The sequence below is a fragment of the Elephantulus edwardii genome, unplaced genomic scaffold (assembly GCF_000299155.1).
Source record: "Elephantulus edwardii isolate Elephantulus edwardi_28Jun2011 unplaced genomic scaffold, EleEdw1.0 scaffold00192, whole genome shotgun sequence".
NCBI classification, from domain to species: domain Eukaryota; kingdom Metazoa; phylum Chordata; class Mammalia; order Macroscelidea; family Macroscelididae; genus Elephantulus; species Elephantulus edwardii.
The window spans coordinates 352,000-365,854 of NW_006399942.1; the positions used below are offsets into that span (position 1 = coordinate 352,000).

Genomic DNA, 13,855 nt, shown 5'->3' on the forward strand with positions numbered 1-13,855 from the left:
GGGATGGGTGTGTCAGAGGCAGTGCGGTTGGCGCAGGATAGAGCAGGGTTTAGGGCTGTTGTGCATAGGGTCGCTATGAGTCGGAAACGACTCAACGGCACATAACAACAACATTCTTAGAGCTCTTTTATACAAGTCATAATAACTTTTTCAACACAATTCTGATAACAGGAAAAGAATTCTTTGGTAGTAAAATATGTAGGTATACACAAATACACTCTTTTTTTGTTACAAACACAGTCTTAAGAAAAATGTCTATATTGAAGATAAAAACTTTTATTTATTAGTAAGCATAAATTTGCATAAAAATCTAACTTTCTGTATTTGTCACTTAGAACCTTATATCTTTGACTAGTTCAAGTGAGTAAGTCATATTTTGTAATTCAGTTCAGAGGGAAGAACTTCAGTTTGGAGGGAAGAGCTATGATTAACATATAAATGCCCTAAAGGAGCTCAACAATTTTTAAAATTTATAATTAATTTAATCTGCATACTAAATAAACAAAATTAACATGTCCCAGAATTTAGTCATATTTCCCAATAGTCACGTGTGGTAGAGGTAATGAGTAGGTTCTCTGCATACAAAGAAGTTTAAGAGTTTTTCATTCTTGTAATTTTTCCCTCAAAAACGGAATTAATTTGCATTGTTTAATAGAAAAAAAATCATACAATTGTTACTTCATTAAATGTATGTCTTTCAGTGATCTTTTAATCTTTAGCATTTTGAGTAGTTAACTGATACTCACAAATTGTGAAAATAAAATCATATATTTCCAGAATTTTAAAAACATGAGTTTTTCTTTTTGTAGGTGTCATTGAGTTGAGTAAAACTTATAGCAACCCAACAAACAACAGATCTGAACCCTTTCCTATCCTGTGCCGTTCTTGCACTTCCTGATGCATTAGAGGCCATTGCAGTAGACAATGTGTCAATTCACCTGGTCTAGGGAGCTCCACTCCTTTGCTGACCTTCTACCTTTATGAGCTTCATGTCTCTCTCCAAGGAATGGCCTCTACTACCAACATGCCTAAAGTATGTGAGGCAAAGCCTAGTTATCTTTCACTCCAAAGAGCACTCAGGCTGCACCATCTCCAAGACCTATTTGTTCTTTTGGCAGTCCCCGGGATGCTTAGTCCTCTTTTCCAACATCACAGCTCAAAGGTATCAATTCTTCATAAAACTCATAAAAACTCGGCATAATTGAACTTCTGACCTCTGAACTTGAACCCTGGTGATCTTGTTGTAAGAAATTGCTCTGCAATTTCCAAAGACACACTGTCTCAATTCACCAGGTCCCTGAGCTGTGCAATATACTGCCTCTAAAAACCCACTAGAGGACTAGCAATGAGTCAGTTCCTGCCCAAAGGCACATAACAACAACCTGTGAATTTATAAAGAAAATAAAGCAATTGTATGCATAATTTAAATTACACAATTTTCCCCTTGTAAAATATCTATGTTAAAATACCTAGTGTCAAATTTCATATTTGACATGGAAGTACCTATTGTCAAAATTCATATTCTGACAAATTCCACACTTTTTAACCTATAAATATCTCTCTCACATTGCCATTAAGTCAAAATCAACTCATAGTTGACTTTCCATGGGTTTTCAGAGGCTATAAATCTCACAGGATGAGAGTGTCTTTTTCCTCCAGAGTGGCTATTGATTTGAAAAGCCTAACTTTGGGTTGTCAGTACAACTTCTTATCTTCCACTGGGCCACTAGGGTGATAGAAATTCACTCACTTCTGTATTTTTAATCATTGTTTGTTGTTGTAGTGTACTGGAGAGTTGAAACAGACCCATACCTGACCCTCTGGCCTGTTTTCAGAGGCAGTTAATCACTCAGGAAGAGAGTGCCCATCCTTCTCCCGCAGAGCAGCTTGTCTTTGGGATTGCAGTACAGTTTCTTGCCACTAGGCCCCCAAAGCTCCCTTTTTTAATCATTAAACTTACTTTTTCCTGTAGGATTGTTGTGAGTGAGAATCAACTTAGTTGTAGTTGGTTTGGTGTTATATATGTTTAGCCTATATTTGTAGAAATATTCATTAATCACATTATGATGGTATTATATTTGACTATAAATCAAGATTTGAAGAACAACTTTATTCAGAAAGAAGAGCCTTTTTTATATATATGTGCAATAATATTTCTACCTAACAAAGTACACTGAGGAATTTCGATTCCTGTTTTCAGACGTTTCCTCCAATGAAATTAAAACTTAAATATGAAGCATTAATTTCTTCAAAATTTGCATATGAATTGGAGAAAAAGCAATTCTAACAGCTAGGTTATGTTTGAATTATTTGTTTATTTAATTTCTTTTAATGTGTTATTGTTGTTAGGTATGAATGAGTTGTCACTCACTCGTAAAGACCCCATACACAACACAACTAAACCCTGCCAGATTCTGTGCTATCTTCAATCTCTGCTGTTCTTAATTAAACCCATTGTTCTAATCACTATGTTCCAATGAACAGATAACACATAATTCAAGAAGGTACTCCAGTTCCAGGCACCCACAATTTCAGTATGTATCATGTTGAATGAAATTGCTCTGTATTTAAAATTTATTGAATCACTTCTAGTAAAAAAGAAGTTGTCATGGCGTATTATTTTAAATATACTAATATCTGTATTCTGAATAACCAATTTAAACCTTAGTACTTAGCTCTGCTAGTTCAAATTTGATATTGGTGTATTATTTTAAATATTCTAATATCTGTATTCTGAATAACCAATTTAAACCTTAGTACTTAGCTCTGCTAGTTCAAATTTGGTATTGGAGGGAAAATGTGAGTACAGTTTGCCCTTCTGTTTACTTGATATTGTTATTGTTGTTAGGTGATGTGCTAACTAGTTGAAACCAAAGTATAACTGACCCTTCAGAGGTTTTTCAGAGACTGTAAATCACATGGAAGAAGATTGTCCATATTTCTCCCTCATAGCAGCTGGTGAATTTAAACTTCCTTCCATTGAGTTGGCAGTACACCTTAATGAAAAGGCCATCCATCAATGTTCCTCGTTTATGTTATAAAAATCTGCAAATCTACTTTTTTTGTTGCTAAGTAACATCAAGTCGGAGGCTACATCACAAATATGCCTAATAGCAACAACACTACTGTAAAAATCAATTCAAAGTCCACATTTGTGAGAATTTTGAAAAACGTAATCTTAATGGGTGCAGTTTCTGAGTAATGTTTAATGTTCTTGCAAAAATTGCCAGCAAATGAGCTAACTGAACTGAACAAATTCATGATCTTACCAATTTTTAAAAAGTAGTAAATAATAATTGAAGTCTTATTGCTCTTGTTGTGCCAAAGGTTAAGGAGCATAGAAGAAGTCCTTAGAAAGTTACTCTTGTTAATTGCTGGTTAAATGATTCTGATTTACAGAGACACACTATGTTTTTGTAGAACATAGTGGGTTTACAAGAACTAGAAGAGTAGAACTTGCTCTATAGGGTTTTCTGGACTCTGGCCTTTCAGAAGCAGATGGACAAGTCTGTCTTCTGAGGAGGATCTAGTTGAGTTGCAACAGCCAAACTTTCAGCTATAGTGCAGTGCAGTGCATAATTATTTTAACCACTCCTTTCTTGTTAGATGCTATGGATTTGGATCTGACTCACAGTGACCTTATTTGCTATAGACTGTAACTCTGCTAATCCTACACTGTCCTGTGCTGATATCCAGTGTTTCAGTACAGTGATTGTGTTAATTCATTTCATTGAGGGTCATCCTCTTCTTTGCTGACCCTCCATCATATCCTTTACCAAGCATTGGCCCCTCCAGTGACATCATGCCCAAAATATGTGAAATTAAATCTCTCCACCCTTCTGTCTTGGAAAAAGTGCAGTCCATAGGCTATCCAATACTCTTCATCAACACTACAATTCAGAGACATCATTTCATCTTCAGTCTTTCTTATTCATTGTCCAACTTTCACATGTCTATGAAGCAATTGAAAATACCTCAGCTTGGCTTAGAATCACCTTAGTCTTACAATTTATATCTTTGCTGTTTATTTATTTAAAGAGGTACTTGACAGCAGATTTGACCAATTTAACACAGTTTATTGATTTATTTACTATTGCTACCATGAATGTTGATTGTGGATAGAAATGAAATGAAATCTTGGACAATTTCAGTTTTTTTCTGACTCTCATGATGTTGTCTGTTTGTTCAGTCATGAGGTTTTGTCCATTACAGTACGTCACTTAATTTCTGGTCTGCTGCTTCCAAAAGGGTTGATTTAGAAAGATAGAATTATTCAGTCATAAAAAGGGAGAGATTTATAGCAATAATCTCCTCTTTTGTTTACCATAGAGTTGGAACCGACCCAAAGCTGACCCTCTGGAAGGTTTTCAGAGACAGTTAATCACACTTAAGGAGATTGCCCATCTTTTTCTCCCAGAGCAGCTGGTGGCTTTGAACCACTTGACTTTGTAATCTTTGAGTTAAACACTGAAATGGATTTTGCTTGTGCTGTGAAAATGTGAAGTTCTTTTATGTTCCTTCCAGGTATCCACTCGTATCATCTTACCACTTAACATATATATTTAAAAATAATGGGCAGAGGTGAAACCACAGGGTTGCACAGTTTGGTGGGTGAAGGAAATGGGAAGGACTCAGCAGGGACCTGAAAATATTGAGTAGTGATGGGCAAGGTCCAATGGTGATTGATTTTATAAAACAATGCATGGGAATGATTGCATGAAACACAGTTATGAATGGATAGTGTGAAATGCAAAGTATACATACGGACTTTGTTAGCAAAGCAGTATAAAATGAAACATAATAAAAATAATATAATAATAATAATTTTTAAGTAATCTGATATAAAAGCAACAATTGACCTGAATTTTCTTTCACTTACTAGTAAAAGAAATGTTGACCTATAGTACATAACACATTTAATGGTTAAGATAGGAAGCACTAGGCAATGATTATGGAAGGATAAATGATAAGAGGGAGGGACAGATAGGCAGTAGGGTCATAATGGAGCAGGAAATGCCTCACTGACTGGGTACAAATGCAAACTAAGATGATACCATTGATATCATTGACATAGTTTCGAGATGGCGTCTATGCTAATGTGTCAAACCTAATCCTCAACTTCGGCCCCTAAAATCCTGTCCTGGTCTTTAGGAATGACTGAACTAATGAGTTCAGGCTGAAAATAGGAGAAACATAACTAGCCTGCTTCTTAATCTACTCTTAAAAACCTTTATCAGGATGAAGCTATTTGCTCTTTTATTTTCAATTGCTTCTGTTGTGATTACATATTGCCAATTTACACTTAAAAGTTCATTGATTGTAGTCTTTCTGTTTATGTTTGACTGACTTTGAAACCAATGTTTCAGAGAATTTTTAAGTGTCAACAGGTTTAAGGGGTGAAATACATCGTTAAAGCAGTTGTTTGACAGCTTGTAGATCAAATGATTAACTAGATGGTTTCTTTTCCTTAATGCTTGTAATATTGTATAGACACACCCTAAATTCCCTGTCCCTATTTTGCACTAGATTTTTTTTTTTCACATTTTTGGGAGTCCTTCCAACTTGCTCTATCATTTCTCACTTGTTGGAATATATGCTCAAGATTATATGTTCTAAGAATCTGTATATTTTAACTAGTACTAGAAGTTCTCAAATGTTACTTCAGGCCTGGATTTAATTGTTTTCAGTCAAACATTCTTCTAAAATGGTATAGCACTGGTCTGTCCATTTGTTGTACAGAGGTAACTCATGGCTGCTTTGATGGCAAACACTGTGACACGGGTGTGATAATGGTTACCCATGATGGACAGTGTTTGGTGGAGCTCTCAAATTAAAACAAGCGTGGAAACAGAAGTGGTATCCACTTTTGAAATACCTTGCCTCCGGAAACTCTATGTATGAACTTAGAGAAAATTATGCATGTTCAGGACTCTCATTCATAAGGTCTCTGAGTCATCTATGACTCGACAGCACTTCACAACAACAATATAATATTTAGTTTTTTAAATTATGTCATTTAATGTTATATTAAGTATTATATATATGATATTCTAGAGTAAATTAAACAAAATTGCCATATTCTGTCATTTTTAAACCCCATTTTAAAATCACAATGATTTTTCATTGAAAGAGTAACAATACATCTCAACATCAAGAAGATAAAAATTCTTACAACTGGGCTAATAGGCAACATTATGACAGATAGAGAAAACAATGCATTTTTAATGATTTCATCTTACAATCGACACCTTTGGTGCAAGGTGTCAAGAAAGAAAAACGTGTTGCTTTGGGAAAGTCTGTTGTTAAGAACCTCTCAAACTAAGAAATAATTATGTCAGTTTATATACTAAAGTGTATTTTATTCAGGTCATAGTCTTTTCAATAACTTGCAATGCAGCTGGGCAATGAATAAAGAGGATAAATAAATAATCAACACCTTTGAATGTAGTGTTGTAGAAGAATACTAAATATCCGATGGATTAAAAAATAAATAGACATGTCTTGGAAAAAGTGTGCCTAGAGTCCTCTTTGGAAGCAAAGATGGCAAAGCTTCCTCTCACATACTTTGGGTATGTTGTAAGGAAAGACAACATACTGGGAAAAGGAAACCATGCTTGGAAAGATGGAGGGTTAGTGAAGGAGAGAAAGACCTTCAACCAGACAGATTGTCACAGTTATTGCAGCAGGGGACTCAATTATGTCAAAGTTGATGAGGATTGCACAGGATAAGACAGTGCTTAAATCTGTTATTCATAGGGTCACTGCTATGAACCATACTCAACTTGATGGAACCTAACAACAACAAGAAAGAGTTGTGATGACAGTCTAAAAACAGGCAATTCTAATCTACCAGCTGCTCTGGGAGTAAGATGAGCAATTTTCTCCTATGATAGTTACAACCTCTGAAGAACTCAACTGGAGGCTCAACTATGAGGGTCATTCAACTCTATGGCAATGGAATTTTTTATATTATCAGATGATAAAAAAATATAGTTGCCATTTAATTGATTCCAGCTTACATTTCCAATAGTTAAGTTTTCAATCAATTTATAAAACACCTAAACTACTCTCTTTACTCAATGATGAGATAATATAGATTCTTGAACATCTCAAAGTAGCCAGTTTTAAAAATTTAAGGAGCAATTAGAGATGAATTAAAAATGCTGAATGCTTTTCAAAATAATTTGAAAACAAGTGAATGTGTTTTAAGTACTGGCAAACATAGGAAACTGATGAAGAGTAAATGTTTAATCATATCTGCTATTAGAAGAAAATGTACACAATCTAAAACACTAAACAAAAATATTTATAATTTGTCTTTTAATTTGGCGTTGCATCTGTAATTTGAATATACACATCCTTGATATTCCAAGAATTCATAATGAATCACAAGTAATGAAAACATATATTAATTTCTAATTCAAGAGTATAACAACTTGTTTGCTATTTATCCCTAAATGCCCATTCACCATGCCTATAGATCTGACCTTACCAGGCTACAAAATCCTTTTTAAAGATAGCCAAAGATAATCACCTAAAGCATCATTAGTGTATCTTTTTAATAAAAATTACGGTTTATATGCAAGCCAAAGATGGGTGACTTTTAATCCGCGGCCCTCGGGGCTGTTTTTCATTGTTTTTGTACAGACATTCCTGTGGGTCGTATAGCCCTGGTGTACAACTTGCCGTACAGCGGTCACTTGTGGTTGCTGTGAGGCTGAATACTGTGACACTGATGTGTCAAATGCGTTAATGGTTGGTTACCCAATGCGAACAGAGAGTAGGGTGGAGCTCCCCGATTAAAACAAGCTTGGAAGGAGGAGTGGCATCCACTTCCATAATAGCTTGCCTCCAGAAACCCTATGAACCTGGAGAGAGGATGAAAGGCACCCAAGCATCGAGGACTCTCCTTCAGAGAGTCTCTATGAGTCGCCTTCAACTCGACGGCACTTAACAACAACAACAACACGCAATCAATATGTCAATTGTGTATGAGTAAACTCTTCAAGGAACTCTTTAAGCAGAGTTTAAAACCATATGAATATTTAATATAGTCAAACTGGACTCTATGACTTTAATTCTTGTTTATCTATAGATAAACAAGCTTGCAATAATCACTACCACCAATCCTACCAAATTCAAGAATTATAAAAGAAATTAAATTAATTAGAGATATTTAAGTGAGGGAAATATATATAAAACCTTTTATTTCATTTTCATCATATTTGTGTGAACATTTTTTTGTTTCAAGTATTTTTCATGTTTCCTCCTTTATTTTATGAATTCTGTGAATACAGAAACTATTTTTACTCATAAATACATATATGTTTGTGCATATGTGTAGGTATACACACATAATATATTCACATAACACATTAGTATAGATATGCCGTATCTTCACATATGTACATGTAAATACATGCCTCATTTAACGTGGATTCACTGTCAATACTCATAGTAGCAGCAATGAGGAAATCAAAAGAAGTGTTGTATTGGATAAATTTGCTGTCAAGGACCTATCTAAAATTTTAAAAGTCAAGAATATCAGTTTAAAAACTAAGGTGTACCAAATTCAAATCATGATATTTTCAATTGCTTCCTGCACATCTGAACTCGTGAAATTATAGGCTTAAAAATTAAAAAAAAAAATTCTTGTTAGGTGCCATCAATTTCCCCCCCCAACTCTTCAACCTCATATGGAACAGAAATAAATCGTGCCTGATTTCTCACAATTTCAGCTGTGTTTAATTAAGCCCATTGTTATAGTCATTTTGTCAATCTGTCTTGTTAAGGGTGTTCCTCTGCCTCCATGATATTCTAGTTTTCCAACCACGGAGATAGGCCATCCTATTGGCATGCCAAGTCCCATCATCTTTGCTTCTGAGGAGTATTCTGACTACACTTCTTTAAAAACAAATTTGGTGGTTTCATATTTTGGTTTTTTGTTTTGACAGTCCCTAGCATATTCAATTTTCTTCCAAAAAACATCACAATTTGCTGTTGTTGTTGTTATGTGCCGTCGAGTCACTTGCGACTCATAGCAACCTATGTACAGCAGTCCTAAACTCTACTCTGTCCTGTGCCAATCGCACTGTCTCTGATACACCCATCCTGATAACCCCAGTCACTGAATCAATCCACCTCATAGAGGGCTTTCCCCTCTTGTGCTGTCCCTCCACCCTACCGAGCATGATGTCCTTCTCCAAGGACTGGTCCCTCCTTACAACATGTCCAAATTATGTTAGACAAAGCCTCAGAATCCTTGCCTCCAGGGAGCCACTCTGTTTAACCCTTTCCAGGATGAATCTGTTTGTTTTCCGAGCAGTCCATGGTACCTTCAATACCCTTCTCCAGCACCACAGCTCAAAGGTATCAAATCACCAATTCTTTTTTTATTTATCATCCAACTTTTACATACTTATGAAGCAATTTAAAATAGCCCAAGTTAGGCAGGCTAAGTATACCCTTTAATCCTTTAAAGGAATCCTTGGCAGAAGATTTTTCCAAGGTAATATGTCATTTGATTTTATAACTACTGTTTTCGTTGGGGTTGATTGTGGATCCCAGTAAAAGAAAAACCTTTCTATTTGATGCTATTTATTGGTCCTGCTTTGAGGATTTTTGGGGTTTTTATGTTGAAGTATAACGTATACTCAAGACTCCAATGTTTGAGCTTCATCAGTAAATTCTTCAATAAGGTCTATCCAATGTAGTGTTTCTAAAAAATATTTTTACCACACCAATCTACACACATCTATCTGAAACATCCTTTACGTATAATTAACACTTAAACTTGTTTTGTTCATAGGGTTTTCAGAGGCCTGCTGTTTCAGAAGTGAGTGGACAATCCTTTTTATTAGGGTGTCTTAATCTGGGAACTCTATTAAAACTGTCCAACATGGGTGACAACTCTGGCATTTGACAAACTGGAGGCACAGCTTTGCACAGTAGCCACAGGTAACCACAGTTCAGCAAACTGAGAGACAAATGATATACTAATTATAACAATATTAAATAAGCAAGAATACAGATACCTAAGCTACAACGTAATTAAAAATGTGCAGATTGTTCCCCCATTTTCACAATTTCCAGTTTTCCAACCTCATACTTTCTATTGTGGTGTTAGAGAAGAGAACTGAATGTCTCATGACTGACCAAAACAACAGTTTTGTCTTAAAGAAATCCAGCCAGAGTGCTCCTTGGAGGCAAGGAGGTGAAGCTTCTTCTTGCATACTCTAGGCAAGTTGCTAGGAAAGACTATTCCTTGGAGAAGGACATTATTATAGGAAAGGTGAGGGGATGACAAAGAAGAGGAAGACTATGAACCAGGAGGATGGACACAGTTACTGCAGCATGACGGTGAGTTTGGCAGAGGATAAGACAGGGTTCAGATCTATTATAAAAAGAAACTATGATTTATATTTGTCTAGATGGCACCTAACAATAGCAAAAACAGCAACAATTAAACCTCTTAAACATAATATGTTGTCATTTTTAGGTGCTATCAAATGTATCTTTCAACCCCTAGGTACCCTATATGACACAGTAGAGAGCTTTCTATGTTGTTATCTTTTTAAAAAATTTTTATTTTATTACATTTAATGAGCATTTACAAAGATTTTGGATTTCCATTCATTCATTGTTGCATTTTTTTCTCTGCCCGCCCCTTCCCCCAGTTCACTCTTTCTTCTCTTTGAAAAGTAAAAGAAAAATTCCTTCATTGGTATACAAGCCCCCCACCCCGAGTACACTCCATTTTGCAACCTTCTTTCTGGACTCTTTATAGGGGCATAACTGCAGGTCTTTCTTTTGTGAAGTGGCAGAGTGGGTTCAATTTTTTCAGTCACCATGCAAGAATGTAATTGTTGTGCCACTTGGATTTCATAGTTTTATGTAGCTATTTTCAAGGCCTGTTGTGACAATGCGCTATTTATTTCAACAAAAGCTATCAATTTTATCTTTATTATAGAAGTAGTAACACCTTGACATGGGAATTTGGGCAAATCACACAGGATCTAGAGCTCAGCTGCCAGAGTACAGGACTATAGAACACATTTAAATCTCTTGTTACTCTTTCCACTACAACACAGTGCCTCTTGTTAGCATATTGGATAATGAGAAAGATAATACTTTTGCTAAGAAGGTATAGCACTTCTGACTCACACACTATTTAAGAAGGCTAGATCCCTTAGGCAAAATATCTTTATTAATTAATTCAACTAATCTATTGCCTGAACTTCCTATCTGATCTCTACAAAACAATCTATTTAATTTTTTCTCTTTTTTGACAGAAATCTGTATTATAAACAATAATGTTTTAAAATTTAATTAGAAAGACCTCTAAGATTCTCAGAACTATGAAAATTAGAACTATGGTTAATAAGGCTTCAAGAGGCATTTAACTGACTTAATATTATCAGAGTGGGAAATTGAAGAGATGAAGAAAATGAGGTTTTAACTTGGGAAGACGACAGCAAGCTGATAGAAAGGATATATCATAGAAACTTGGAGTTAATGAATATAACTTCGTGGCTTCTGCTAATATGTTTGCCTTAAGATTTATAAAAATAAAGACAGCTTTTTTTCTTTATATTTTATCTTAATTTTGTCCTATTCTCACTAAATAAGAAAAAAATTAGCTCTCATATTTATAAATGTAGGTAATATCATCATGCAATTGGGTGAGGAGTTTTAAACACACCATTAGAGATGTATCAGTCAGCCTCACACTGTGATGTAAGAACGAATTAGGGAACCAAGAATAGTCATATTTGTAATATCACAGTCTACAGGCTGGAAGCATTATATATAATTGAAGACAAAATCAAATGACAGTGTAATTATTACTACAAAATCATGAGGAAGTCTGAAATGTCAGTAGAACACGTGGGAAATTAGGGTTCACAGAGAATTAAAGACCTCTTTGAGAAAGTAGGTTAAAGTTTAAATGAAATAATTTTCCTTAAAAATGATCATCCATATAATAACTAAATGATACTTACATATAATTATTTAAGAGTTCAATTAAACTCATTTGTTGGTCATGTATTCTGGAGTTCTATCTTTTACAATAGTCACATTTAGTCTAGATTTGTTAATTCAATAATTATGTATTATAAATAAATTATTAATTTTGTAATTTCATTCATGTGGTATGTACAATAAACCTAATACTGTCCTATTTTTTATTATTTGAACTTTTTAAATCTAATAGACTTGCATTTGAATTTGAAAATTCTAGTAGAATTTTTAAAAATTCTAGTAGTTTTACATTTCTAATTTCCCCAGTATCCATTTCATTAAGCAACATCAGGCAAAATTTTGGTGTTGAACATAATAAAAAAATTAAATAAAATACATAAAACAATTTATTATTGAAGCAAAGCTTTCTATGATTATTTAAATATTATATAACTGACATGACATAATTTTTGAAAAGATCACTTTATTGGTGGAATATTTTACAAATAATTTTTCAGTGTAAAGAACTCTCACATTTAGAAACAACAGAACTTTAACCTCAGATACAACATACATAAAACACTTTAATACGAAATGCCAGCCCATCTCATAATAACACAGGTAAGTTTTTTGTTATTTTTTTTTTTTTTGGAAGTAGACTCTACCAACTAACATCTGTCCCAGCTATCTCAAGAGCTATACATCTTTGTTCCCACTGACCACTCTTGCTGAGAAAAGCTGAGTACTTACGCGTACATCATGTACCCAGGACTGGGGCAGCTTCTCTTCAGTCACCATCTGATCTGTATCAGCCAAGTCAGGACAAGGAGGCTGGAAGATAATAAGAGTCACTGGCAACAAGTGAGGAAACGAGTCCAGCAAGTTTAATGACTGAGGCTTGCAGTCTTGATGTAGCCTGATAAGAACATGATCAATTTTGTGCCAGCTGGTCCCACACAATGAAGTAATTGTCAATACCTGTCTAATGGAGTTCCAAGCAACAGAGGGCACACGACATGATGACTCAGATGGCCACACTCCCCAGTAGGGGAGGTATGATGAGCATTGAGGTGTGGCCCCATTTTTTTTAAAGCCAAACACCAAACTAGACTGTATTGATAGCACTTCTTAACTTCTTTAAGATCATGTTGCCATTTCCCTTAGAGGGAATCATGAGATGTGATGAAGAGCTGGACTGTGAAGTAGAAGGACTGTCTATTTCACATCGGTGGTATATGCTGGGGCAAACTGTTTAAATTCAGTAGACTAAGTTTTTGGGTTACTTGACAGGACTAAAGATCTCTTCCCATGCAATTTACAACCTTTGAAACTCACTGAAAGTGTCTAAGTGAGAAGAGACTCAATGGCAATGAGATATGAGGTATTTGCTGTCACTTCAGCCTTAAAGACAACAGGTATTATTGAAAGAATTTCTTTCAAAAATCTTTTAAAAAGAAATATAGAGTCATACGAGCAAACAAAAACCATATTTTCCTTTCCTATTCTTATTGTTACAAATTAGACTACTTCCTCTGCTGTTAAGAGCCATCAAGTTAACTGTTACGCATAAGGACTCTATACACCTTGCCCGGATCTTTGTCCTTCTGAAGCGCATAGTGGTAGTCACTTTGTCAAATCTCTTTATTGAGGACCTTCCTCTCTTTCACTAACCCTCTAACTTTACTGGTATGGTTTCTCTTTCCAAGGACTAGTTCTTCCTGAAAATATGCCCTAAGTAAGTGAGACAAAGTTTCACCATTCTTGCTTCTGAGCAGCACTTTGGTTGCACTCCCTACAGCATAGATTTGTTTGTTCCTTTGGCAGTCCGTGTGCTCTCCATGTTCTCTGGCAGTCCATGTTGATCTTAGGAGCCTTTCATGTTCTTTTGGCAGTC

The 13,855-nt window shown here is 35.1% G+C and overlaps 1 protein-coding gene across 1 annotated transcript in view; it reads right to left on the reverse strand.

Annotated features, from left to right (window-relative positions):
- Window positions 1-12,771, reverse strand: part of TMPRSS11F (transmembrane protease, serine 11F) — a 211,536-nt gene extending 198,765 nt beyond the window's left edge. Inside the window, exon 1 of the mRNA XM_006896811.1 lies at window positions 12,712-12,771. Coding sequence (XP_006896873.1) covers window positions 12,712-12,722 — 11 coding nt within the window. The 5' untranslated portion in view covers window positions 12,723-12,771. The remainder of the gene's footprint in view (window positions 1-12,711) is intronic.
- Between the last annotated feature and the right edge of the window lie 1,084 nt (window positions 12,772-13,855).